General features: G+C 42.3%; 2 protein-coding genes across 2 annotated transcripts in view; one reads left to right on the top strand and one right to left on the bottom strand.

Annotated features, from left to right (window-relative positions):
* Positions 1-16,180, bottom strand: part of LOC109473576 (mucin-like protein) — a 29,698-nt gene extending 13,518 nt beyond the window's left edge. Inside the window, 13 exon segments of the mRNA XM_019773478.1 lie at positions 112-280; positions 825-931; positions 1,116-1,203; positions 1,516-1,609; positions 1,935-2,062; positions 2,387-2,526; positions 2,994-3,130; positions 3,314-3,459; positions 9,737-9,880; positions 10,841-10,984; positions 11,258-12,106; positions 12,405-12,461; positions 15,020-16,180. Coding sequence (XP_019629037.1) covers positions 112-280; positions 825-931; positions 1,116-1,203; positions 1,516-1,609; positions 1,935-2,062; positions 2,387-2,526; positions 2,994-3,130; positions 3,314-3,459; positions 9,737-9,880; positions 10,841-10,984; positions 11,258-12,106; positions 12,405-12,461; positions 15,020-16,016 — 3,200 coding nt within the window. The 5' untranslated portion in view covers positions 16,017-16,180.
* Positions 16,181-21,388: 5,208 nt separating this feature from the next.
* The window catches only part of LOC109473402 (zinc finger protein 431-like), a 6,539-nt gene continuing 643 nt past the window's right edge, over positions 21,389-27,284 (top strand). Inside the window, exons 1-8 of the mRNA XM_019773262.1 lie at positions 21,389-21,552; positions 23,003-23,999; positions 24,277-24,741; positions 25,088-25,198; positions 25,514-25,628; positions 26,273-26,393; positions 26,672-26,721; positions 27,022-27,280. Coding sequence (XP_019628821.1) covers positions 23,043-23,999; positions 24,277-24,741; positions 25,088-25,198; positions 25,514-25,628; positions 26,273-26,393; positions 26,672-26,721; positions 27,022-27,280 — 2,078 coding nt within the window. The 5' untranslated portion in view covers positions 21,389-21,552; positions 23,003-23,042. The remainder of the gene's footprint in view (positions 21,553-23,002; positions 24,000-24,276; positions 24,742-25,087; positions 25,199-25,513; positions 25,629-26,272; positions 26,394-26,671; positions 26,722-27,021; positions 27,281-27,284) is intronic.

Here is a 27,284-nt window from a genome sequence, read left to right as displayed (position 1 = left end):
TAACGTTTTTGGGGTCACATCTGCGCATTCCCAACCAATGGAGGCAGTTATGGGGCACAAACCAATTAGAAAACGACACCCTGTTGACAGTTAAACGTTAACGTTCCGTACCTGTCGTCCCGCCTAGCCTGCTGCCGGCTGCAGGGGCAGGGGGTCAGCCGGTGGTAACCCCAGTTGTGCCAGGCCGGAGTTGTGCTGTAGTACCAGCGGCGACAGTAGATGGTCGGCGGGATGGACCCGTCTGAGTTCTCCAGGCGGTAGATGGACACTCCCGTCTCTCCTGCAGACGATGTAAGATTAAGCACAAGGAAAACAAACTTTCATAACAACACGAGCAGAATTGGGTGTAAAGCATATATATATATATATATATATATATAGGTTGGATCTCAAACCTTCTTCATGTGAAATGAGCATGTGGCTCCAGACATGGGTAAGACGTATCAGAAATCCTGTTTCGTCTTTGTACGTTTGGTGGTAATTTTTGTCCTATTACTTGACTCTCGTTTAGAACTGCAAAGTGCGCGACTCGGAATCAAGAGGTCCCGGGTTCGAGTCCTGACATGCCACCGATCTTGTGCCCTTGGGAATGGCACTTTACACGACTTTCCTCACTTCACTCAGGTGAAAATGAGTACATTGCATTGTCCCCTGTGTTGGTGGCGGCATTAATAATTAAGTTGAAAAAACTTGAGTGTGCCGTCACTACGTCTTGTGATTAGATGTTGGAATAAAAAACTGCAAGGCCATTTGCCCAACGGAATTCGGTGTGTCATCTCGTAGTTCATTGTGTCCGGTCAAATGTCTGATGTAACAGTTATTACCTGTGTTGCCCGGCACCTCATCAATATTCCGCATGTTCAGTGTGCCGGACTTAGGCACGTTGTAGAAGTGTTCTCTGTAGCCCCAGGACCAGTAGTAGTAGTAATAGCTGATGGATTGATAAGAACATTTACTACAATGTATTTTGGAAATTCCTGTGGATGTTTCAGAAACGAACTTGGGTCTTATAAGCGAGGCCTTCCTTTGGGCCTATCGTTTCAACATACGGAAACTTGGTAGAATATTACGCATTTGTAGTAACGCAGAACAATCAAACACTTTTCCTCACTCACTTGTAGAAGTACGAGTCCCCAGCCCCGTACCCGGCCACGGGAAGGCCTCTCAGGTTAGAGTAGTAATGGTAATACCTCCACTGCACATCTGGGAAGTAAATGAATACAATCAGACAGTCAGAAAACCGGAGATACAAAATAAGACTTCAACCAAGGAGGCTGTCTCAACTTACTAGATGAAAACATTAAAAGCTTTACGTGTCATTGATTTGGCCGCGATTGAGTTTCAAACTTATATATGAGAAAATATATCAAAGTTGGTGAAGGTTTCTGGGTTTGAAACATGGACGTTACTATCAGATATGTTATGGATCCCTCTAGCAACAGTTGCTGGTGTTGCAAGCCCTCAAATGATAATTTGTCGTTCCCATTGATAGATAAAATTGAAGTATGTTCTCACCAGGATAGACCCATTTGATGCCGTTCTTGGGGTAGACAAACTTGGCGAACGAGTAGATACCGTCAGTGATAAGGATGGCTTGGAAGGAGTTTACCTGAAAACATTATCAAAAAAGAATTGTAATTCACACCTCACATATTATGTTCTGATAGTGTGTCAAAAAGTACTTGAATAGCTAAACGTGTCTCTTGGCAATTTTGATAATGATTTTTCAGGAAAATAAGGTTCGGAACCATCTAAAAGAAAAATAACTTTCTGAAAAGTTTCTGAACATCAATTGCAGCCAGTTAAGTTCAATAAACTGCTACATGAATACTATATAATATTATATTGAATGAAGGCAGAGCCTAGTGAGAATCTAAGACGTATATTGGTTCATAATCCAAATGTTTGTGTTGAACTATTTTCGGTCTGCTCACCTCCAGTGACGTGAGGTCCCTGTTGCAGTAGTAGTAGCTGTACCACCATCTCGTGTAGTATGACCCGCAGCCAACGTTGGGAGGCAGACGGATCCACGTCACAACCAGCACCCAGGTAGCCTGGAAGTCTGGGCAGGGTTTTCGAGAAAATGCAGGGTATCATTTCAGAATGAGAAGCATCATAAAAACAGATGGGGTCGTGTGGCGTAGCGGCAGAGTGCTCGAGTTGGAACCAAGAGGTCCCGGGTTTGAGTCCTGACATGCCACCGATCTTGTGCCCTTGGGAAGGCACTTAACACGACTTTCCTCACTTCGCTCAGGTGAAAATGAGTATAATGTATTGTCCCCTGTGTTGTTGGCGGCATTAATATAAGTTGGAAAAACTAGAGTGTGCCGTCACCACGTCTTGTGACTACATGTTGGAATAAAAAAAAAAAAACTGAAGATTTTACCTGAGGGCACGTTAGTATTGGGCGTGTTGCGGGCATCTAGACTGGCTCGTGTCAAGATGGTGGACGTGTCGATCTTACCATCACCCTCTTTGTACACCTGGTAGTAGATGTGGGACTTCAGCGTCTCTTCATCAAAACGACTGGTGAGAACACAAGGAAAGCAATTTAGATTGTTTGACAAAGAAAATATGTCGAATATATTGAATTCTACAGTAAATAGTTAACAGATGCATGCATACATTTGCAATGCCAAGTTAACATAAAAGTTAAGCAACGTACCTACCTAGCCTACCTAGTTGAGTTAATGTGTTGTCTATAGTTTCATATCATGTAAATGTACGGAGAGACGTTTTAATGAGTTTTCAACCACACTGTAAACCGTACAAAACAGTTGCCAACTGATCAAATGTATACCGTAAGTTGTCGTACAATGCCAAATCAAGCGAAAATGTAACGAAATGAATTTGAAGAGTAGATTAAGTATTTGCCATACCATACTTTGTGTTATTTGTTATTTTTTTTTGCCAAACTTTTTTTCCGCGCACTCGCCTCAGTTTTGGGGTTCCCAGAGGATGTCATCCATATAATCAAATCAACATGGCCTTACCTGAATGACGAGGGATCAGAGTAAGCCCAGAAGGGTGCTATCATGGCGCGGGAACGCATGTACCAGGCGGACCCAAACTTGGTCGGCCAACTGTTCCTGTAGCTCCGGTCAAACTGGATCACACCGTTGTCGCAGACCTAGAACGATCGACAGATGGGTTTCTGTCAAATGACATTCTTGCTACTTTAACGGATCATGTTGTATAAAATGACGGGACATGTTACCACGGTTTCTACAAATAAAAAGGCTAGCATAGAAAGGAGTAATTCTTTGAACAAAACTCAAATCCTAGCCTATCGTCTAAGTGAGTTGTCACTTACGTAAAGCCGATGGTGTCGTCGGTTGAAGTAAGGGAAGCCATCTGGCGAAATGTACACGTAAACGCAGCGGGACCAGTACCAGGTCCCGTCCGCATATTCACGGTCGCCATGTGACGGCCCGAATGGATACAGGTTGTCATCCGCCACTGCAAAACGGGTACACACGAATACTAGTAGTTAGTGAGGGAAACACTGGCAACCCCCGATGGTCTGTCTCCTACAACCAGGACATTCTCTACTCAAAAATGACCAACCTAAAGTTAGCCCTCCTTTCGGCCTTCGATTCGCCAGCCTTCGATTGAGCCTTCGATTCGAATGGTAGGCACTATATCGTATACGTCTCAGGTGCGGAAGCATTCTACTGTCCCATATATGCAAATGAGCACGCATACAGTATGTAAATAGACATTGCACATACGTATGTCAAACCAAACCACAACCTTTCAGACTCTGTATTCATTTGATTAAATAATCTTCTAATCTTTAACTACCAAATGAGTTTTAATAATCTTTAAGTGGTCGATACTATCGAAATGAATCAACGCACATGGATTCATCTTCACGTCAAAGATTCAAGAATGCCGTCCAGGACCGCACCCGACATGTTTCAATTAGACGCCTTGTTGCAAAGTAACGAAATAATTTTCTGCATTCAAATGTTTTTAACAATCTTTTAGCGGTCTATACCATCAGATAAAACTGATAAAACTAACGTACATTACGAAGTTTAGATGTCATGACGTCATAGATTAAACAATACGGATTTTCGAGGATCGCAACACTAGTGGATGCATAGAGAATTAACGCCATGTTGCAAAGTAACGGAATAATTTCTAGAAACCAAATGTCTTTTAAAAATTCTCAAGAGGTCCATACCACAAAATTCGACTGATAAAACCAACGCACATTGCGTCATTTGGACGTCATGACGTCATATATTCAACCATACAGATTTCTAGGGCCAGAATCCCTGTTTATATAATTATATTCAACTACTCCTAGCTAATTAACGAAATAATTCTTTGTTTTTAAATCAATTTTAACAGTCTTTTAAAGGTCAATACCATCAAATAAAACTGATAAAACTAACGCACATTGCGTCGGTTTGACGTCATGACGTCATAGATTCAACCAAACATATTCTAGGGCCAGAATACCCTGTTTATATAATAGATATTTAACTACTCGTAGCTAATTAACGAAATAATTCTTAGTTCTCAAATCAACTTTAACAATCTTTTAAAGGTCCATACCATCAAATAAAACTGATACATCTAACGCACATTGCGTCGTTTGGACGTCATGACGTCATAAATTGAACTAAACAGATTTCTAGGGCCAGAATCCCTGTTTGTATGATATTCAACTACTCGTACCTAATTAACGAAATAACTTTTAGTTCTCAAATCAATTTTAACAATCTTTTAGAGGTCCATACCACCAAATAAAATTGATACAACTAACGCACATTGCGTCGATTTTACGTCATAGATCCAACACTCGATATTCGATATTCAGTATTCAACTCAATATTCAACTTAACTACTCGTAGGTAATTAACGAAATAATTTTAAGTTTTCAAATCAATTTTTACAATCTTTTAGAGGTCCATACCATCAAATAAAACTAAGAAATCTAACGCACATTGCGTCGTTTGGACGTCATGACGTCATGGATTCAACCATACAGATTTCTAGGGCCTGCATCCTGTTTATATAATGATTGTCAACTACTCGTACCTAATTAACGAAATAATTTTTAGTTCTCAAATCAATTTTAACAATCTTTTAGAGGTCCATACCATCAAATAAAACTGATAAAACTAACGCACATTGCGTCGTTTGGACGTCATGACGTCATGGATTCAACCATACAGATTTGTAGAGCCTGCATCCTGTTTATATAATGATATTCAACTACTCGTACCTAATTAACGAAATAATTTTTAGTTCTCAAATCAATTTTTAACAATCTTTTAGAGGTCCATACCATCAAATAAAACTGATACAACTAACGCACATTGCGTCGTTTGGACGTCATGTCGTCATAGATCCAACACTCGATATTCGATATTCAGTATTCAACTCAATATTCAACTTAACTACTCGTAGCTAATTAACGAAATAATTTTAAGTTTTCAAATCAATTTTAACAGTCTTTTAAAGGTCCATACCATCAAATAAAACTGATAAAACTAACGCACATTGCGACGTTTGGACGTCATGACGTCATAGATTCAACCATACAGATTTTTTGGGCCTGAATCCCTGTTTATATAATGATTTTCAACTACTCGTACCTAATTAACGAAATAATTTCTAGTTCTCAAATCAATTTTAGCAATCTTTTAGAGGTCTATTTCATCAAATAAAACTGATAAATCTAACGCACATTGCGTCGCTTTGGCGTCATAGATTCAACCATACAGAGTTGTAGGGCCTGAATCCCTGTTTATATAATAATATTCAACTACTCGTACCTAATTAACGAAATAATTTTCAGTTTTCAAATCACTTTTAACAATCTTTTAGAGGTCCATACCAAAAAATAGAACTGATGAAACTAACGCACATTGCGTCGTTTGGACGTCATGACGTCATGGATTCAACCATACAGAGTTGTAGGGCCTGAATCCCTGTTTATATAATGATATTCAACTACTCGTACCTAATTAACGAAATAATTTTCAGTTTTCAACTCACTTTTAACAATCTTTTAGAGGTCCATACCACTAAATAAAACTGATACAACTAACGCACATTGCGTCGTTTTGACGCTATGACGTCATGGATTCAACCATACAGTATTTCTAGGGCCAAGAATACCTGTTTATATAATTATATTCAACTACTCGTCCTAATTAACAAAATAATTTTTAGTTCTCAAATGAATTTAGCAATCATTTATAGGTCCATATCATCAACCAAAACTGAGAAATCTAACGCACATTGCGACGTTTTGACGTCATGTATTCAACCATACAGATTTGTAGGGCCTGAATCCCTGTTTATATAATGATATTCAACTACTCGTACCTAATTAACGAAATGATTTTTAGTTTTTAAATCAATTTTAACAATTTCTAAAGGTCCAAACCATCAAATCAAAATGACGTCGAAACTTCGCAATGTGCGTTAGTTTTATTTGTTGAATCGGAAAGTGTAGATAACTTAAGACTTGTTAAAGGTTATTTGAATACTAAAAATTATTTCGTTACTTTGCTACAAGGCGTTAAATACTAGTATTATTAAATACAATTCGAATGCGGTCCTGCAAATCTGTATTGTTGGATCTATGACGTCATGACGTCGAAACTTCGCAATGTGCGTTAGTTTTATTTGTTGAATCGGATAGTGTAGATAACTTAAGACTTGTTAAAAGTTATTTGATTACTAAAAATCATATCGTTACTTTGCTACAAGGCGTTAAATACTAAAATCTGTAAAATTCAGAAACTGGCTCCCACCTCTCCGTGGCGAGGTTAGCGGCAGACATACGAGAACATCTCAACTCATAGACACAATCACAACTAGGACTGACAGATACAAAAAAAGCCCAATCCCTTACATGGTATCCCTCCTAAACAGCACAAATATGTAATAGCACCACAAGATCCACTGACCACTACTTTATTGTGACACAGGAATTGATTTACCATGATGATTTATTTAATTATTTATTACGACTAATATGTTAAAATTTAAGTGATTCACAGTTTGTGCGATTGTAAGATTGTAAATACCAGTACCAAAGTGATATATTAATATGTAGATTCCGATATGATTTCAATTTGTATTTCCCTACTATTAATAACTTATATTATAAACAACTTGATCAAAATTCAGCCCTGTATGTCAAGGCTGCGAGATATGTTGTAAATATGTTGATACAAGCAAATAAACCAATTATAATATACTAGTATTATTAAATACAATTCGAATGCGGTCCTGCAAATCTATATTGTTGGATCTATAACGTCATGACGTCAAAACGACACAATGTGCGTTAGTTTTATTAGTTTTCTTTGATGGTATGGACCTCTAAAAGATTGTTAAAAACCACTTGAATACTTAAAATTATTTCGTTACTTTGCTACAACGCGTCAAATATAATTAAATAGACCGCGGTTGCGGTTCTGCATGACATGACATGACATGACGGTATGACATGACGTCAAAACAACGCAATGTGCGTTAGTTGTATCAGTTTTATTTAGTGGTATGAACCTCTTAAATATTGTTAAAAGTGATTTGAGAACCAAAAATTATTTCGTTAATTCGGTACGAGTAGTTGAATATCATTATATATACAGGGATTAAGGCCCTACAAATCTGTATGGTTGAATCCATGACGTCATAGCGTCCAAACGACGCAATGTGCGTTAGTTTCATCAGATCTATTTGATGGTATGGACCTCTAAAAGATTGTTAAAAGTGATTTCAAAACTAAAAATTATTTCGTTAATTCGGTACGAGTAGTTGAATATCATTATATAAACAGGGATTCAGGCCCTACAAATCTGTATGGTTGAATCCATAACGTCATAGCGTCAAAACGACGCAATGTGCGTTAGATGTATCAGTTTTATTTGGTGGTATGGACCTCTAAAAGATTGTTTAAAATGATTTCAAAACTTAAAATTATTTCGTTAATTAGCTACGAGTAGTTGAATATCATTATATAAACAGGGATTCAGGCCCTACAAATCTGTATGGTTGAATCCATGACGTCATAGCGTCCAAACGACGCAATGTGCGTTAGTTGTATCAGTTCTATTTGATGGTATGGACCTCTAAAAGATTGTTAAAAGTGACTTGAAAACTAAAAATTATTTCGTTAATTAGCTACGAGTAGTTGAATATCATTATAAATAGGGATTCAGGCCCTAGACATCCGTATGGTTGAATCAATGACATCATGACGTCAAAACGAGGCAATGTGCGTTAGTTTTATCAGTTTTATTTGATGGTATGAACAACTAAAAGATTGTTTAAATTGATTTGAGAACTAAAAATTATTTCGTAAATTAGGTACGAGTAGTTGAATATCATACAAACAGGAATTTTTGTCCTACAAATCTGTATGGTTGAATCTAAGACGTCATGACGTCAAAACGACGCAATGTGCGTTTGTTTTATTTGTCGAATCTTGTGTTGTGGACCTTTTGAGACTGTTTAAAAGTACATTTGGTTCTTATAAATTATTCCTTGACTTTGCAACATGGCGTTCAATGTCCATGCATCCACTAGTGTTGTTATTCTCGAAAATCCGTATAGTTTAATCTATGACGTCATGACGTCAAAACGACGCAATGTGCGTTAGTTGTATTAGTTTTATTTAGTGGTATGAACCTCTAAAAGATTGTTAAAAGTGATTTGAAAACTAAAAATTATTTCGTTAATTCGGTACGAGTAGTTGAATATCATTATATAAACAGGGATTCAGGCCCTACAAATCTGTATGGTTGAATCCATGACGCCATAGCGTCAAAACGGCGCAATGTGCGTTAGTTTTATCAGTTTTAGTTGGTGGTATGGACCTCTAAAAGATTGTTTAAAATGATTTGAAAACTTAAATTATTTCGTTAATTAGCTACGAGTAGTTGAATACATGTATCATCATATAAACAGGGATTCTGGCCCTACGAATCTGTATGGTTGAATCCATGACGTCATAGCGTCAAAACTACAAAATGTGTGTTAGTTTTATTAGTTGAATCTTATAGTTTGAACCTTTCAAAGATTTGTAAAAGATTTTCCGTTATTAAAAATTATTTCGATACTTTGCAAGAAGGCGTCGGATTGAAACATGTTGGGTGCGCTTCTCGACGGCATTCTTGAATCTTTGACGTGAAGATAAATCCATGTGCGTTGATTTAATTAATTTAATTCGATAGTATTAACCACTTAAAGGTTATAAAGACTCATTTGGCTGTTGAAAATTAGACGATTATTTAATCAAATGAATACAGAGTCTGAAAGGTTGTGGTTTGGTTTGACATACGTACGTGGAATGTCTATTTACATACTGTATGCGTGCTCATTTGCATATGTGGGACAGTAGAATGCTTCCGCGCCTGAGACGTATCCGAAATAGTGCCTACCATTCGAATCGAAGGCTCAATCGAAGGTTGCGAATCGAAGGCCGAAAGGAGGGCTAACTTTAATGTGGTCAAAAATGACATGGCATGACTTGAAGAATATAAAGGAAAGCAATCTCGGTCGAGCTCACTGAAGAGCTAATCTCTCGTGGTCGTGACAGAGAAGGCAGACACTATGTACAGTATTTACAGGTTCATCACCGGCGAAGTTCCCTTGCTCTTTTCGACAAGCACAATGAACAGTGAACCACAGCTTGAACGTCCCGTCCTAGGGACTGCGACCCTTTCCAGCAAGAACTTCTGACTTCAACGTATGAACATACCAATGCACCCTGTTCCGTGGATCCTCCCATCCCCATCATGCCCCTCGTCACATCGGCAGGTCGCTCCGGTTTGGGGTGCGGGGTGGTCCACACAGGTGGCGTAAAACGCGCAGAAACTGCCGCTGTTCACACACCCGTCAATATCTACAGGAAACAAACATACGAAGTAATGATGACACCATTTCAATGAAAATTTCTTTGTTGACCAGTTTGGCAACACGACAGGCAGCACAGCTCCTCTTTCCATCTTTCTGAATTAATCATGATGCAAATGTATGGTCTCTAATGGAGAGCCATTCCAACATGTATTATAGCAATCGGGTCCCGTTTTCCCTATTAGCAATGGTCTTTGATCATGATCAGAAGCAATTTGTCAGTGAGCTTGGTACAATGATACAGTCCGCAGTAGGTAACACGTAACAACAGTTTCGTTGGCGTCGGCGGCGCAACGGTTAGAGCGTTGGACTCGGAACCAATAGGTCCCGGGTTCGATACTCACCGTGGCCCAACGTTGTGCCCTTGGAAAAGGCACTCTACACGACTTCCCCACTTGTACTTGTGGAGTGACGCCCACCGAGCCTAAAATCTGTCTAACTGTGCCCAAAACACACTACGGATTTGGTGCGCCAATGTGCCAACATCTGCACATTTGCCACCAAGAGCCTTTAAAAAAGTTTCAGACCAGCATGAGTCTGACTCTGAGTGAGATGTAATCATCGGCAATGCGAGCATGTACACATTGAAAGATCTGAGAGGTTCCCACTTCGAACACCTAATTGCAAACGAGAAATTTATATTTTTGATGCGCCTAGACAAGCTTGTATCACAAACATGATCTGTTCCCACATTCCTCAAAAAAAGCGAGAAGAACTTGACCACTCTGTATTAGCTCAGTAGCCAGAGCACTTTGTATTAGCCTAGTATAGTATGTTCCTAGATCCTTATGTATGTATGTCTAAGTCACGTAGTGTATCTTTTGTCCCCACTTGTATATATTATACGCTTGTTATGTGTCTGTTAAGTCTTGACCTGTACCAGTAGCCCGTCGTGGCATGACTTTACAATAAAGGTCTTTCAACATCATCATCATTGAACGCCCCACACCTGTACATCCCGTGCCGTCCCTCCTCCCGTCTCCCTCCAGCCCAGCCCCGCATGTACAGTTAGCGTCTGTGATCCCGGGTCCGGGGATGTCTGCGCAGGTGGCATTGTGTACGCAGGGGTTGAGAGTTTCACTGCACCCGTCCACTGGGTAAGCCAACAAGAACTTGTTTTAAAAAACAGATTCAGCTGTAATTCTCGTCGATATATCATTTCACGCATGCTGAAGTTTTAGCTCACAAAGATAGTGGATACTGAAAACGGCACTGGGTTAATCACGTCGTCCATGGTGATTTCATGAGAGAATGCAATGTACGTCAGTGTAGTAGTAGACTGTTTAATAGCCCAATTTATATATATAAAATTGACAATATATTTAAGAAAAATGTAAAATCAATTTTCGCTATATATGTACGATACCTTCGGGTGGGGTAGTTGAGACCGTGGTGGTTACTGTTGTTGTCTCCTCACAGACACATTCGTCGAAGGAGCTTGTCGGATAATGTTGTGCACCTGTTGTTGGGTACTGATTTGCAGTTGTTGGGTACTGTTGTGCATCGGTTGTCGGATACTGTTGTGCAGTTCTTGTTGGGTACTGATTTGCAGTTGTGTGATGCTGTTGTGCAGCAGTTGTTGGATACTGATTTGCAGTTGTGTGATACTGTTGTGCATCAGTTGTTGGATACGGATTTGCAGTTGTGTGATACTGTTGTGCAGCTGTTGTTGGGTACTGATTTGCAGTTGTTGGGTACTGTTGTACATTAGTTGTTGCGTACTGTTGTGCATCGGCTGTTGTGTACTCTTGTGCATCTGCTGTTGTGGACTGTTGTGCATCAGTTCTTGCGTACTGTTGTGCATCGGCTGTTGTATGATACTGTTGTGCATCGGCTGTTGTGTACTCTTGTGCATCATCTGTTCCGTACTGTTGTGCATCGGTGGTTGTGTACTCTTGAGCATCGGCTGTTGTGTACTCTTGTGCATCGTCTGTTCCGTACTGTTGTGCATCGGCTGTTGTGTGCTCTTGTGCATCGGCTGTTGTGTACTCTTGAGCATCGGCTGTTGTGTACTCTTGTGCATCGTCTGTTCCGTACTGTTGTGCATCGGTGGTTGTGTACTCTTGTGCATCGGCTGTTGTGTACTCTTGTGCATCGTCTGTTGCGTACTGCTGTGCATCGGTGGTTGCGTACTGTTGCGCATCGGCTGTTGCGTACCCTTGTTCATCGGTGGTTGCGTACGCAGCTTCGGTTGTGTATCCATCGTCTGTCCAGGCTTTAGTGAAATGTGATAAAACATGGACTTCAAAGGTAATGTTGAGATCAAACTAAAATATTGCTATACATTATTATGCATGCGTACTTAACACGTAATGCACATACACTATGCATCATTAAAGTATTCATATCGTAAATGTACGGACAATATGCTCCAACAACGTTCACAGTTTTCTCGCATAATTACGTTTACATGATTATTGCAGAATGATTCATTGCTCAATTTGCTTTCTTTTGCATGCGTTAGTGCCTTTTACAAACACACCGGCTGATGTCCCTTACTGTACAATAAATACCTTCAAGTTGTCGCTTTCTGCGAAGCTTGCCGACGGCACCAGACGGGCAGACACAAGCTGGAAATAGAAAGTCATCAAAGTGAACAACGCACGACAACCCGTTCAGGCTACAAAATGAGAGTGACTGTCATGTAAGTAGTGCGTGCTTCCAAGTGCATGCATTAAAATTATGTCCTTTATTCTGCTTGTGCTACGCTTTGATCATAGCAATGGTGTAAACTTTATCTTGTTACTCCGTGAAGGAGGTCAGGACCTCCGGACGGAGTGTTGTGATCGGCTGATTTTTCATGTTCGCAGTCAAAACACTGGGTTCTCTTTGTGTAATCGGCACGCAATTTTATACGCCGTCTGCGGGCATGCCCGTGTTGATGCACGAATGTGTATTTTTGCCGTTGCTGCTTTCGCGGTCAATGTAATATCGCAGACGCACCCCTACAATTACGAGGCGAATTGGAATGGTCCAGAAAAACGCGTTGTTTGGAATAGCAGTGGGGGGGGGGGTAAAAGTTCATGCAGATACGGGGTGGTTTTGATAAGTGGTTCCAGATGTTTTTGCCCATGGTTAAGAGATGCCAAGTTTTTTGGAAGATGTTCGCAGCCAAAACGCATTCTTCCGTACGTCGCATTTCTGTGTAATTTCGCATGTGGTGTTGCATTATGTCCGGGATGATGCACGTCTTTTTATTTTTACCGTAGCTGTTTTGATATTGGAGTAAATGGTTATTTTCGAAACATCCCCATGCCGTTGAAATGTTGTCGTCCGTTTATGTCACCGGTAGTAAGTCGCGGCGGGGCTGATGGTCGACATTAGGAAATGTTAATACCGATAACGTAATCCTATCGATTTCAAACTGGTCGGGTGTGGCGACCTAGTGGCGGCGTGTATTTAGTCACGTAGCAACTGGCCGGTCGTCCTAGCAACGATACATGGCCAATATTTTTGGGTTGGGCCGCTCCATAGTGTTAGTGGAGCAGCTCTTTGTAAAGATGGACAATATTTTTGAGCAACCCATCAATGTGTTCTGCCTCGTGGTCAGATGTGGTCTGGGGCTGGTAAACCGCACATACAGTACTAGTAGATCGGGTAATTTTATGATTTGCTAGTTGTAAAGGCGTCGTGTAGTATGAGCCGGTATATGAAGAAGTAGCCTGTGTTACACAATCATGCTTTCGGCCGGATTGATGTGCAACTGTTACTAATTGCAGGGACTGCGCTAATGCCGACCAGTCGCGCTGTCCTGATACACCGCGAATGTGCGAGTGTTCCCTGTCATGCCTGTAGACAGTCCCGGGAGTCATTTTTTTCGCACATTCCAGGAGCCAAACCAAAATACGTTCATGAACCGAGTCCAAAAAACCGAAACGTGAAAATCGGATGATCGGACCTGATGTACATTTCTCTTTCTGTAGATTGTACACACAATACACACATCTTTAGATAATCTGGACATGGCAGGTAAAAAAAAAGTAACCCTGAATCATACTAGATTAGCGTAAATGCATGTTTATGCGTTCAAAACAAGAAAAGAATTTGTTTCTCGGTATTAATCTCTTGAAACACGGCGCTGAATATTGACGCAAAAATATTTCGGGCATCGCGCGCCCTTCCCCAAATCCCGCGTCACGTGTCGGCATTTCGCATCTCTGATTGGTTGTTGCGACTTAAGATGACTGAGCCGACGCGCGTTTAAACAATTTTTCTTTGTTCGATTTATTTTCTTCACAGAGAATTGTCGCCAATGGCTACTTCTTTTTGTTGCAATATATAATACTTCACGGAGAATTGTCACCTATGGCTTCTTGTTGATATTTTGTCTGACCCTTGCGTCTTCCCTCATGACCTAACAAGCGGCTTGCATGCTGATTTGAGCTTTCATGAATACAGAAACAAACAAAATCTCGTAGCGTGTCTGTAGCCAAAATAAATTGGTCTATGACAAACTGCGAATCATCAAACGTGTTTGCACCGAATTCTTTCGACGTTTTGCAAACGACGAGACCTTTTTATCCACTACTATTTACAGAACATCAACAGTGAGTCAAACAGACAGCCAAAACGAACTGTGTGCACGTCTAGGCTGTCTACATGACAACCAGCACTGTTAACATAAACTTAGCCCACTTCTCATGTTACCTGCACGGCTGACCACCCCTTGCGCAAAGGGCTTTCATTTTCGTCAGCACATTTGCGAAAACAATTGCGGTGTTAATAACACGTATAGTTTAACGTCCGGCTAAAGCTAAAGCTAAAAATAAAGTAATGTTGAGTTTTCTTGTAACAACGCGTGGCCGAATTAAAAATAAAAGTAGACCGGCGGAGTTCACTTCTGAACCAGATGATAAACAGATTTAGGTGAAGTCAAGATACATACGCCCACCATTTCAACATCACTTTTATACGTGCAATCACTTAGCAATGTAGTTACAACGTGGCGTTAATGTAGGTAATGTGCTACTATACTTGATATGGGAGAAAAAAAAGCATTGATATAGCTATAGTAGACCCGGGCGGGGCACAATGTCAACAATACTGGTCCAATGTCATCCCAAACCTGAAATCTGGTCTAATGCCATCCCAAACACAAAATTGAATCTTTTAAAACGCAAAGACTCACGCGAATCAGTCGTGATGTAGTCAGCCTGTGTGCTCCACTGTTGTTGCCCAGCTTGTGTGCGTGTTGTCCAGGCATAGTTGTCGGTGGTGGCGACATAGGAGGGACGGCGTGTAGTATCCCACCAGGGACGGCGTGTGGTTTCCCACGGAGAGCGTGTAGTATCATCGGCCCACTGACGGCGTGTGGTATCCCACGGAGAGCGTGTAGTATCGGCCCACTGACGGCGTGTGGTATCCCACGGAGAGCGTGTAGTATCGGCCCACTGGCGGCGTGTGGTATCCCACGGAGAGCGTGTAGTATCGGCCCACTGCCGGCGTGTGGTATCCCACCGACGGCGTGTGGTACTATCCCACGGAGATCGCGTAGTATCATCGGCCCACTGCCGGCGTGTAGTATCCCACCGACGGCGTGTGGTATCCCACGGAGAGCGTGTAGTATCATCGGCCCACTGACGGCGTGTGGTATCCCACGGAGAGCGTGTAGTATCATCAGCCCACTGACGGCGTGTGGTATCCCACGGAGAGCGTGTAGTAGCCCACTGACGGCGTGTAGTATCCCACGGAGAGCGTGTAGTATCATCGTCCCACTGGCGGCGTGTGGTATCCCACGGAGAGCGTGTAGTAGCCCATTGACGGCGTGTGTTAGGCGACTGTGTCGTCCAGTCATTGTTGTTGGTGGCGCGGCTGTGTGTAGTTTCCCACCAGTGACGGCGTGCAGTAGTAGACCACTGTGTCACCCAGGTATTGTTGTCGGTCGTGGCGGTGGCTCTGGGACGGCGTGTGGTAGGCCACTGTGTGGTCCAACCATGGACGGTACCAGGTCCCAAGAACACCATCAACAAGGTGACAGCGCGCCAGACGGCAGCCCTCCCCGCAGACATGTTGCACATACTACCGTGCCCGGGTGAGACTGTTTGCCGTACGCTCTGTGCGGCGGTTTGATACCTTTTCCTGGTAAGGGTTTCGGTCTTGCAGCGTCCTTCGGTGCGTAAGGTCATGAGCAACAGCCTTGTCAGCCCCGCCCCTTTGTTGTCCCAACTGGTGTTCTCTTTGTCCCGACAATAAGAAAGGTGAACGAACTTCAAATGTTTACTAGAAGTGGAAAGCCTGCAAAACACAGGAAGGGCAAAATGATTGAATCGGACACTTGTGTTGACAGTCAGTAAGAAACGGGAAGATTGCTACCACTGAAAACAAGTGTCACTGTTACCAGGTGAATTATCATTTACAGTCATCAGAACGGTGTTTTTGCCAGTGACACCCGAAGAAGGCTGTTTGCGTCAAGTTGGAATGTTTCATAAACAACTTTAGGGATACTGAGAGGGGTGAAACCATACCGGGCCAGGAAGACGGGCTTGGACCTACGTGCACTTCTTTTCTGTACACAAGTGGAGGGGACGGAGAACAGTGAGAGAGATTTCCTCTTTCAATACAAAAAAAAAACTAACATCGATCATCGGCTAAACTTTTAAATCATGCATAAAGGCATGCTTTCCTCTTCTTCTTGCTTCCAGGCATGCATGAAGATTCTGTTATTTCAGTCCATTGAAAAAAAACGGAACCTTACACATGCTTTCCTCTTCTTCTTGATTCCAGGCATGCCTAAATATCAAATTTCCACCAATTTCGTGCGATGTTTAAGACCACCCTTTGAAAACGCACAATTTTAACTTTACAGTTTCTTTACCTTGCAACGTTTGGAATCTTTTACATTATATGTTGAGAAGACATTTAGTTATGTCTTTGAAAACCCTTTCTACTATCTGTCAAGTTGATATCGATGTGCATTTTTCCTGTTTACAGCTTCTGCAGTCATTTGGGAATCATAAGCATCTTGACGGTTATCAAACGAGTCCATTTTTTTAAAAAGCCAATGGAAGAAGTTTTAATTAGTGTTACATTAGGTCTTCAATGTGGTTAAAAAAGTGGACTTGCTAACTGACAAAACCTTATACTTCATCTTTCCTTTAGATTAAACGAATTTTACTACATGTACTAGTAACTACTGTCACAATATTTGGACGTTTCTTCCGAGATGCAGCCAAGCATCAAAGCCCTTGACTCCTGACTATGTTTGTGCCCCCCCAGCCAGGATTATGGTCTTTATCAGTGTTCCGGAGGAGCCAACACAGAGGTCATCAGCGGGGGGACAGGTGGGTGTTTGCCGACTGGGATGGCTCCACGCTCCGATGGAGGAAAACAAAAAGCCGTTTCAGGAGGCAAATCAAAACAGCTAGCATCTACGTCGAGACAAACGCCAAGGGCACAGACAAATATACCCGAGACACCCCCCTCTCCTCGGCCTCAAGATGGCTAGAACCTTCATGTCGGTGTTAGGGGGGGGGGGAGCTCTTGCTGAACGCTAAAAAGATTTTAATGCTACATAGGTTCGTAAACTATCCGGGCGCAAAAAAATGCGAGCTTCCTAAAACAAGACATAACGTAGGATTAAAGTTCCTCCAATCCTTAACTCGAGAAGGCTGTGTGCTTCTGAACTTGAGTCCCCCACTCAAGTATTGATGAACAATTACAGTTCGTCTGTAAAAAGTACACAGTAATAATTCAGCAAGATGTGAAGTAAATCAGGATACTGATAGTTCTGTCTTAGGTTTTTTCACGTTTTTTATTTATACCACTTTATAAACTTTGAGAAGAGAAAACAGGTGCTCCTAGGTAAATATGACACCGACTGTCAACATTCTTTTAAAAGCTAAGATCGACTCCTTCCTACGTGACAAGACTCAAGAACTGATGATGATGAGATAAGAAAAGAACAAAACAAAACTTGTCAGACAGTCAACGGCAGGCGGCGGTACCTCTCACAAGTTGACACGGCAGGGAAGTGAAAACAACCTGGTTAGAACATGCAACCAATCACAATTTAGCACATTTACTGGCCTGTCAGTCACACCGTGCCTTTCTGTCCAAGAAAACACGTTCGATGAGATTGTCTGAACAAATATCATCTCATGAGCTATATACACCTTTGTCGCGCCTTCAAAGTAAGCTTTTCAACGGCTACGAAGCAGGTGCAACGTAACACAGATGACATACTCTATATCTATTGCTTTATTGTCCATACAGGGCTAGTTGGTGTTTTGATAACAGGAAACTACACATTCGCGTTGGTAAATCAAACATGCCAAATGAATAGCTCAATCTTCACTCAATACTAATGGTCGGTCTACAAAACGCTCCACTGACAACGCTTCAGTTGAAAATAATGGTTTCATTTTCCTTTCGATTTTTGCGCCAGCCTCTTTGACCGTGTTTTTGTCCTGTGAGGCCACATTGAAAGGCGCGAATCTAGCCGTTATTGAAGTGCCTAGACTAAGTGCCACTAGAAGTTACTGTGCTGAAGTTTTAGTGATTGGCGTTGTTTTCCTCTGAGAACAAGACCATGTTGGTGTGGTATTATGCGTAATTTTCTACAGCTTGTACTCTGCACCGCTTCCTCAGTAGAACTTTATAGTGTGGGGTCGTGTGCAGTCGGTAGCGCGTTCGGCTCCCACCCAAGAGGTCGCGGGTTTGAATCCTACCCATGTCACCGATCTTGTGCCCTTGAGAAAGGCACTTTACACGCCTTTCCTCACTTCACTCAGGTGAAAATGAGTACCTAGCTTCGGTTAGGGACGTCCCTCGGATAGGACGTTAAATGGAGGTACCGTGTTTGGGAGAGCCACACCCCACGCACGTTAAAGAACCCAACACACTTATCGAAAAGAGTAGGGGACCTTCCCGGTGTGAGTGCTTCAAACCGTACAGTCCGGTCTGACGCAGCTTGTACATGTACGCACATGTACAAAACTGGTGTATTACGCCTAAAGGCGGTTTACCGGTTAGGCCATGTTGATTTGATTATATGGATGACATCCGCGCGCGCATGAATTTTCGGCCGTTTCCAAAAAAAATAAAAGTTTTCAACCATACTGTAAATCGTACAAAATAGTTGCAAAATGAGCAAAAATATACCATAAGTTACAAAAAAAATTAATGAAAAGTATACCAATGTCGTAGAATGCCAAAATCAAACGAAAAAAGACGAAATTGTAAAGAAATGAACTTGAAGACTAGATTATTCGCCAAACCATACTCTGTGCCATTTGCTCAACCCTCATGACCACGTAGATTTCATAATGAAAAGAACTTTTTTTTTTTGCAAAACTTTTTTTTTATTCGCACGCGCGCATCAGTTTTGGGGCTCCCGGAGGATGTCATCCATATAATCAAATCAACATGGCCTTATGCGAAACAAACAAATACACACAAGTATGAAATTATAAACTCTAAAAACAGATTGTTCATACCTGAATATCCCAACGCCTTGGAGACTCCAGATGTTCTGTTTGATGTCTGAAATGTGCTGACAGAAGCAGCACACTGTTCACTTTATTGGCTAAGTCGGAAGTATTTATAATATACAGACCATAGCAACGGGCATGTGTATTCCTGTTTACGCCTTGGATTAGGGTAACCACGTTCATTACACCTCATTGATTATCTCCGTTCGACGGATCGATGGAAGGGGATGGGTTAAGACCAATCGTTGTGGTCCACAAATCAGTCAGATGATCGGACAGACTCTATTGTGTGCCACGCCTTCAACGTACGCTATTGTTCAACGTGAGACGAGTGCCACACCTTATTGCTTTATTATGCATTACTGGTGTTTTGGCAACCAGGGCCTGGAAATCAGATTTTTCAAAGTCAATATTCTAGTCACTATACTAATTTGAAACAACACTGTCCCAATGTGATTTTGTTCCGTCAATCAATGTAACATCAGTCAATGTATATGGACAACCATGGAGCAAAAATGTCCAAAATTCTGACGAAAAACGGCTACTGAAAGGACTTGGATTGACTTTTAGGGTACCACCCCAAAAATAAAGGACTTTATCTGAGGGCTTGTTTCTGCAGTTTGAATCGCCTAAAAGTATGGAATACTGATCCAAACGTGCTAATGTGGGATAGAATGTGTCAATATCATACAGATTGCCTTCTTCAGAATATTTCCAGTTTTGCCCCCCTGAAATTGCATGGGGTGCCTGACAAGATTAATCAAGAACGGTAACCACGTTCAACGCCTTTATCATTACATCATGTATGAATTGTGCTGAAAGAAGCGGCAAATTTAAACTGTTCACTTGGCTAAGTCGGAAGTATTTATCATGTACAGACCATGACAACGGGTATGTGTACTCCTGTTTACGCCTTGGATTAGGGTAACCACGTTCATTGCGCCTCATTAATTTATAGTTATCTCTGTTCGACGGATGGATCGGGATGGGTGTGGTCAATAAATCAGTCAGATTGTGGGAACCAACATTTAAATTTCACAGAACCTTTATTGTCCGCGCCTTCAACGTACGCTATTGTTAAGAGTCAGGTTCAACGTATGACGAGTGCCACACCTTATTGCTTTATTATGCATGCAGAGCCATGCATTTGGTGTTGTGGCAACAGAAAACTTAAACATATCAAAAGAATAGACTGCTCTCCATCTTCATTCAAAACTAATGCCTAGTGTACAAAATGCTTCATTACAAGCAATTTATGGTACCCTCATGCGTTATATTCACTATATGGGGGCTCATCTGTAAAGATGAAGAGTTATGTTCCTTTCTCAAGTGGTACCGGTATTCATTTGATCGTGTTGGAAATTTCAAGTGTTTTATGAGATTTAACTATATGAGTCACAGTCACTCAGGCCGACTTGATTAAACGGCGGTTAACACTCTGGGGGTTCGAATGAAAGCTCATCTGTGTTGATAGTTATAAAGTTCAAGCTTGTTCCAACACTCTGGGGGTTGTTCAAATGTTTCTGCCAATGTCTGGTGCAATTGAAGTGGACATAAGAGGCTGCCTTGTGGTTGCTAACTATAAGATCAAAGAAAAGAGTATGTCGTGGCACTTCCTTATTATGCGCACTTAATTGTTTTTGGCTGAAGGAATCGGCACTGCCAGCTATTGCCGCTAGGAGCGCGCGGGCCATTTAGTCAGTGTATTTCATGGCCTTGGTTCATGATCTCTCACACACTTACGTCAAGTAGACTACCTGATACATTTATCTACCAATGTATAACGCCTTTGTTTTATTCCTATGCCGGTGAACACTGAAAATAGCAATTGGCCACAGAGAGCGAATCATTTGCAAAGGGGTTTGCGCGAAGTGCCTTCAAATGAAAAGAGAAAACGTTGCTTGGGGATTGGAGGTATTATTGTCCAGAGAGGGTCCACTTTGTTACCATATTCAGTCGACTTCCACCATATATTTAGTCACTAAAAGCATGAAAATGCAGTAGAGACTAATATTCTTTTCTGGCATTTTACTCCGTATCTATTTTGGAATGTCCCGCGCAAATTAATTTTACCCATCATGCAACGAGCTCTGTTGTGACCCCAAAATGGCGACGTGAGGGAGGTGGAAGACTGGCTTTTCGGCGGGTTTATATCACCAAACCTTCCTCTTCTCCTGCCCGTTAACCAAGAAAGGGGCGCAAGTGAGCAACGTTAAGGTCTTTGGAAATGTCGGTAGGTACTTGCCAACCCGGAGAACGAGGTAAAACACGTCCATTTGATGAAATAACTAGGCCTGTTTGTTGCCCCTCCCACTCCTTATAATCTCGTCCAGGCTTCGTGCGAAAATTTAAGCGTTCCTGAATCCCTAACGACCTTACCAGGCGGCCTGTTACCGCAGGCTTTTTGCGGCATTCATGGCGACTATAAGGGGGCACACCCCAGTTTATTTTGGGTCTCAATTCGATTCTGCATACCCTCAACTCTAGCGACCGTCTCTTTCAGGAAAAACCTCTTAAGCCAAAACACTCTGTTTGCAAATGAAGGATATCCCTCTAGCTACGAGAACAAAAGAATTTCAATTTCTTTCACCTCTCACATTTTAGCAAATTTTAGGGGGAAAAAGAATTTTTCGCTGAAAAATGATGCCAAAAATTGGCCATTTTCACGTGGAATTAAACCCATCACCCAGATTTTTGCCACCGATATGACTTATATGGTCGGAAAGAGAAAACCCTTATGTATTATTAAGAAAAGTATAAAGAAAATCCTAACACTGAGATTATCACAATAGCCCGTCGCGCGAGGCATAGCTACAGCACCCCCAGAACGCATACAAGGCAAAACTAGGTCAAACCGAAGCACCGCGCTCAGGGCGGAAGGACACCCGGAAGTAAGTCTCGGGCCCGAAATCAATTTTCACCCAAAACACGCCACTTCTTACACTTTTCAGCCATGTTAGTAGCTAATCCCATTTTGCAGCAGATTATGAGAAATGTAAACTCAAACATGAACCATCGGAACCCCTTCGTCACTTTTTTCCGGGCACTATAGTGGACCCCTGTCGCGGAAGAACTGGTGTGTGCACCGATAAGATGCCTTTTTGTCGACGGAAAGAGCAAGAAATACGTATGGGCTCAATTGGTATGGCATGCACGCAGAAAATCAGTTGAGGGGGATCTAAAATTTGTACACTTGCCCTAATTAAGCCTCAAATAGCCCACAACAACCGCGGCATTATTTAGACATCGGGTCTTTTGTAACTATATCCTTTAGACCAAGGCATGGATGCGCTTTATTTTCCACCATTGCATATCTAACCTGGTTCAACAAATGCAGGGTAACAGTATTATGCTGATTCAATACATTTTCCAGATAAAACTATGATAGAACACCCTTTACTAACAGTTACTAGCATCAGTACGTAAGGATACGTCAGTTCCGGTTTAATCTCATCTTTTAGGATTTCTGTATAGGCCTCAATCAGTCAATGGCATGCATCTTGGGTGGCATTTTTTTTAAATGTTCGGTGGTACTAAAATAAATTATTTTTGTACAGATGTAATGTTTTCATTACCACTGCCATGGTATTTTTAGTCAGCAAAATTACATTAATCTGATTCTGATGAATACATTGTTGAGAATAAGATGTTAATTGTGGTTATGTGTACATTCCATACCGTAGGTCACATGTCAATGACATTGATGCTTCAGCACATGTTGTCATGGACACCATGCCCGTAACCATGGAGATGCTGACGGAGCACCCGCCCATCGCCACGCCCGCAGAGTTGGCAGTGCCGTACTTCCGGCTTCACGGCGTCTTCCAAGATGAGCAAATGGAAGAGTACACCGAAACTTTCCTCTTACGCCTCTATAGGTGTAAAGCATGCCAGTTTAACAGCTTCTTAGTGGACAATTTTGTTTCGCATCTGAACGACACACACTTTGACAGCAGTGAGAAGTCGAATGGCTTTCCGGAAAATGATGTCGGCAAGAGTGCTGGAGAGGAAATGTCTTGTGACATGTTCTTCAAGGACTCAGCCTCAGAAAATGGCGACTCCAGAAGGGTGGTTGAAAAACCAGCGCCGGCATTAAAGAGAAGCCTGTCTGATAGTGCCCTGAATATTCCCCCGCGCAAGAGAGAAGCTACCGGTAGTTCTTTGCCTCACGCCAGCAAGAGAACCCAGGCTCGGAGCAAGGAGTCGAAGCCAAAGATGCCCAAACCTAGCAAAGCAACCTCACGCATGAAGAAATCTCGCAAGGCCAAGCAGAAAAGACACGTGCAGGAGAGTTGGCAGAAAGACATCGGGAGGATACTCGTGGTGCAGAACACGGGCGACGGGGATGACGACTCAGATGACGACTACGCCGACTTTGAAGAGCCGAGCGAGAGACGTCAGCGGAAGGCCAGGAAGCCTCAGAAGAGGCCCAACTACATGAGGAAGAGGAACCCGCAGCGAGGTATGAGGTACTCCTGTAACATCTGCGGCCTGAAGTTCTGCAGGGAGGATGAACAGAAGCTGCACATGCAGTGCCACGTTGAGGGGGAGGAAGGCTTCAAGTGCATCTACTGTGATGAGCGGAGTAAAGACTGGAGGAGGACCTACAGACACATGTTCAGGGCTCATGATGTCCCCGCACCTTACGTCTGCAAGGACTGTGGCTTCAAGTGCATGAAGGTATGGAGAACTTCACAGGGTAGAAGTATAACTCTACAATACTACAGTGTACAAGGAATAGAGAACTGTCTGGTAGCCAATTGGCAAGTAAATATGAACATAAGATGTTGAACTGTTACATCCTGATAGATGGAGAAGTTTTAGACTTAAGTTAAGGCATGCCTAATTGCTACTTTGGTCTGTCTTCACTCTAGTAAGGCTGCAAAGTATAGTTACCGTTAACAAACTTCATTTATTTATTCATTGATTGATTTATTCACTTATTCATTGATTTAAGGCCTGTGAGCACGAGCGACACCTCCTCATGCACTCCGACGCCCGGCCGTTCAAGTGCGACCAGTGCACGAGCGCCTTCCGCTACCGCAGGAACCTCCTCCAGCACAAGAAACGCTCCTGCAAGAGCTCCCCCAAGGAGTACATCTCTCAGAAGCACTTCCAGTGCCCGACCTGCCTGACCTGGTTCTCAGTGGAGGAGGAGCAGCAGCTCCACACCAAGTGTCACCGGAAGGAGGGGAAGGACTTCAAGTGTCTGCACTGCGACCACATCGAGACCGAGTGGAACAAGATCTTCCGACACATGTACCGGGAACACAACATCCAGGGTCCCCACGTCTGCGTCATCTGTGGCTTCAACTCGCTGAAGAGGGGGGACCTGAACAGGCACATGTCTGTCCACACCGCCGACAAGCCGTTTGTCTGCGAGATTTGTGGGAAAGGCTTCAAGCACAAAAGGAACAAGGAGGTGAGATGTTGACTTTAGACATTCAGGGCTTGAAATATCACAGATGCAAAAAAAAAAAAAAAGATTTTGAGCCCTGATATTATTACTCAAAGGGGTCTGTTATTTGACAGGTTGTCTTAACTAATGCAGTTGTGCGTTAATATTTTAATGCTATATAATACGTCTATACCCCCGATTCGGGGAATCAATAGACGTAAAACTCGGATAAGAAGAAGAAGAAGCTGGTGTGCTTTTTAGAAAATTTTAGAGAAGAGCAGAACATGCCAAATCTTCATGTTCTTGCTACTAGTACTAGTTATACAGTTATGATAATTGGTATTTAGCTGTAAAAACACCTTGTCCCCAGGCCCACAAGAGAGACATGCACAGTGATCACCCCCAGGTTAGGAAGCGGATCCAGCCAGAAGGACCCAGGCTGAAGTGTGGCCAGTGCACCAAGACATTCAAGGATGAAAAGGTAATAACTGGTATAAATTGACAAGATTTGTACTACCCGGTACTCATGGTTGCTCAATATTATGGTATGGTTGGCCTCTGTAGTAGCCATGGTCTCTAATGAGCTTGAAGCTGCATATTTCCACTTCTTGCTGAATGTGTATTGAAGTTTCACATGTCAATTGAAAGAGTATGCTGTGTGTTTAAAGTTCTATACTTACAGCACTTTTCTTAGAGATGAAAATACAAAAAGATTCTATATTTCCATGACCAGAATCCTGTGCCTTTCCAAGTTGATTTAGTGTATGATGACATGACTGTTGCTGTATGTATGTAGATTCTGCAGAAGCACCAGATTGTCCACACTGATGAGAAGCGGTTCATGTGTGACGTGTGTGGGTTCGCCACTCGCAGGAAGGCAGGACTGGAACTGCACATGAGGACTCACAAAGGTATCTCTTTTGTACATAGCACATGCCAGTTTTGGTAATCTTAATTTATGCATTATTCCCTAAGGTCAGTGTACAAAATACTTTTTTGAACCAGGTTGCCCAGTGGGTTGTAGGGGGGCAACCTACCACAAAAATTAGGTTGCCCATCAGAATTTTAGGTTCCCCCACCTATAAGTTACTACTTTCCTCAAATTAAGTAATGTTACATAACGTTAAGCCTTAACGTAAACATAAGCTTTTCACAATACATGTATTTCTAACAGCCTTTAGTTAACTGATACTAGTAATAGCCATTAATACCTAAAATTAAAAAGCACCACAAGATACAGTGGTGGAAGCCAAGTGGGCATGATTTCTTGGGGGGGGGGGAAATTGTTAAAATTCAGGTAGCACACTGGGCTACCTAGGTTTAAAAATAGGTTGCCCCAAGTAAAATTTGGTTGCCCGGGGCAACTGGGCAACCAGTATGCACCCAGTATTTTGAGCCCTGCATTGCCATACATGTCCATCCTGAGTGCTACTGTTGTGTCTGTGGGAATATTAAGGGGGTGAAGTCTGCCATCTCTGAATGCCTACTTAAGGTTGCTCCCTTTGACAAAGGTGACCAGTTTCAATATGGGATCCTATCTTGTGCATTGTTGCAGGAGACAAGAAGTTTAAGTGTGAGTTCTGTGACTACGCGACCGTGGACCGTAGCTGCCTCAGGCGACATCGGTGGAGACATAAGGATGAGAACCCTTATAAGTGTAACTGGTGTGACTACAGGTATATAGTCACCTTAATCAGGCCACGTCAATTTGATTTGTAGATTTAAAAAGATAATGCTAAACTGGAGCAACATGAAAAAAGATCTAGAGTCTAGAGTTGACAAAATATATGTCTTTGTGCACTTGCTTTTAGAGAGTGATTATAGTCAGACTCAGATTTGAATTTTCTTCGGAGCCGTATTTTTAGGTGCATTGGATTCAAGCTCTTCTGCCTTCTAATATTCCATCTTACATTTGACTTACATGAGGCTGATGTTACTTTCTTCTTTTCCTCAGTTGTATCCAGAAACAGTGTATGGACATCCATGTGAGGAAAAAACATACTGGTAAGAAATGCAGTTCCCTTTAAAAAAATATTTTATACATTATAGTTGATACAGAGTTGAAACCAGCCATGTCTCTTTAACTATCCTAGCCTGAAGTCCAAAGCTAATTTAGCTGCCAAGTCTCTTTTGTCCTCTATTTGCGGAGAGGACAAAAGAGACTCTAGAATAGGTTTGGACACCAGGCTACCGTTGGGCATGAAACGCATAATCGACAGAGTGTGAACACCCTGTTTATTGAATTAGTGCAGATTTTTCATGCAAGCGCACCAGTAAACTTCTCCTGTCGTTTCACCACCCTAGGTGAAATGTATCGTTGTGACATGTGCGACTTCAAGACTCCAGTCCGCCAGGCGTTCAACAAGCACAAGCGCGCTCACGCCGAGTCGGCCTCAAACATGGACCAGGGCCACCAGGGGCACCACCAGGGACAACACCAGGGCCACCAGTACCCGGCACCTCCGTCCCCAGCACCACTAACCCACACGGAGATGGTGAGCGCCGTGAACAGTGTGGAGACAGTGGAGGGGATCGTACAACCTGCTGTATGGGCAGCAGTATGGCCA

The sequence above is a fragment of the Branchiostoma belcheri genome, unplaced genomic scaffold (genome assembly GCF_001625305.1).
Source record: "Branchiostoma belcheri isolate BF01 breed outbred unplaced genomic scaffold, Haploidv18h27 scaffold3, whole genome shotgun sequence".
Classification (NCBI taxonomy): Eukaryota; Metazoa; Chordata; class Leptocardii; order Amphioxiformes; family Branchiostomatidae; genus Branchiostoma; species Branchiostoma belcheri.
Note: the sequence above shows the minus strand (reverse complement) of the source record. Positions and strands in the feature narration are given on the sequence as shown.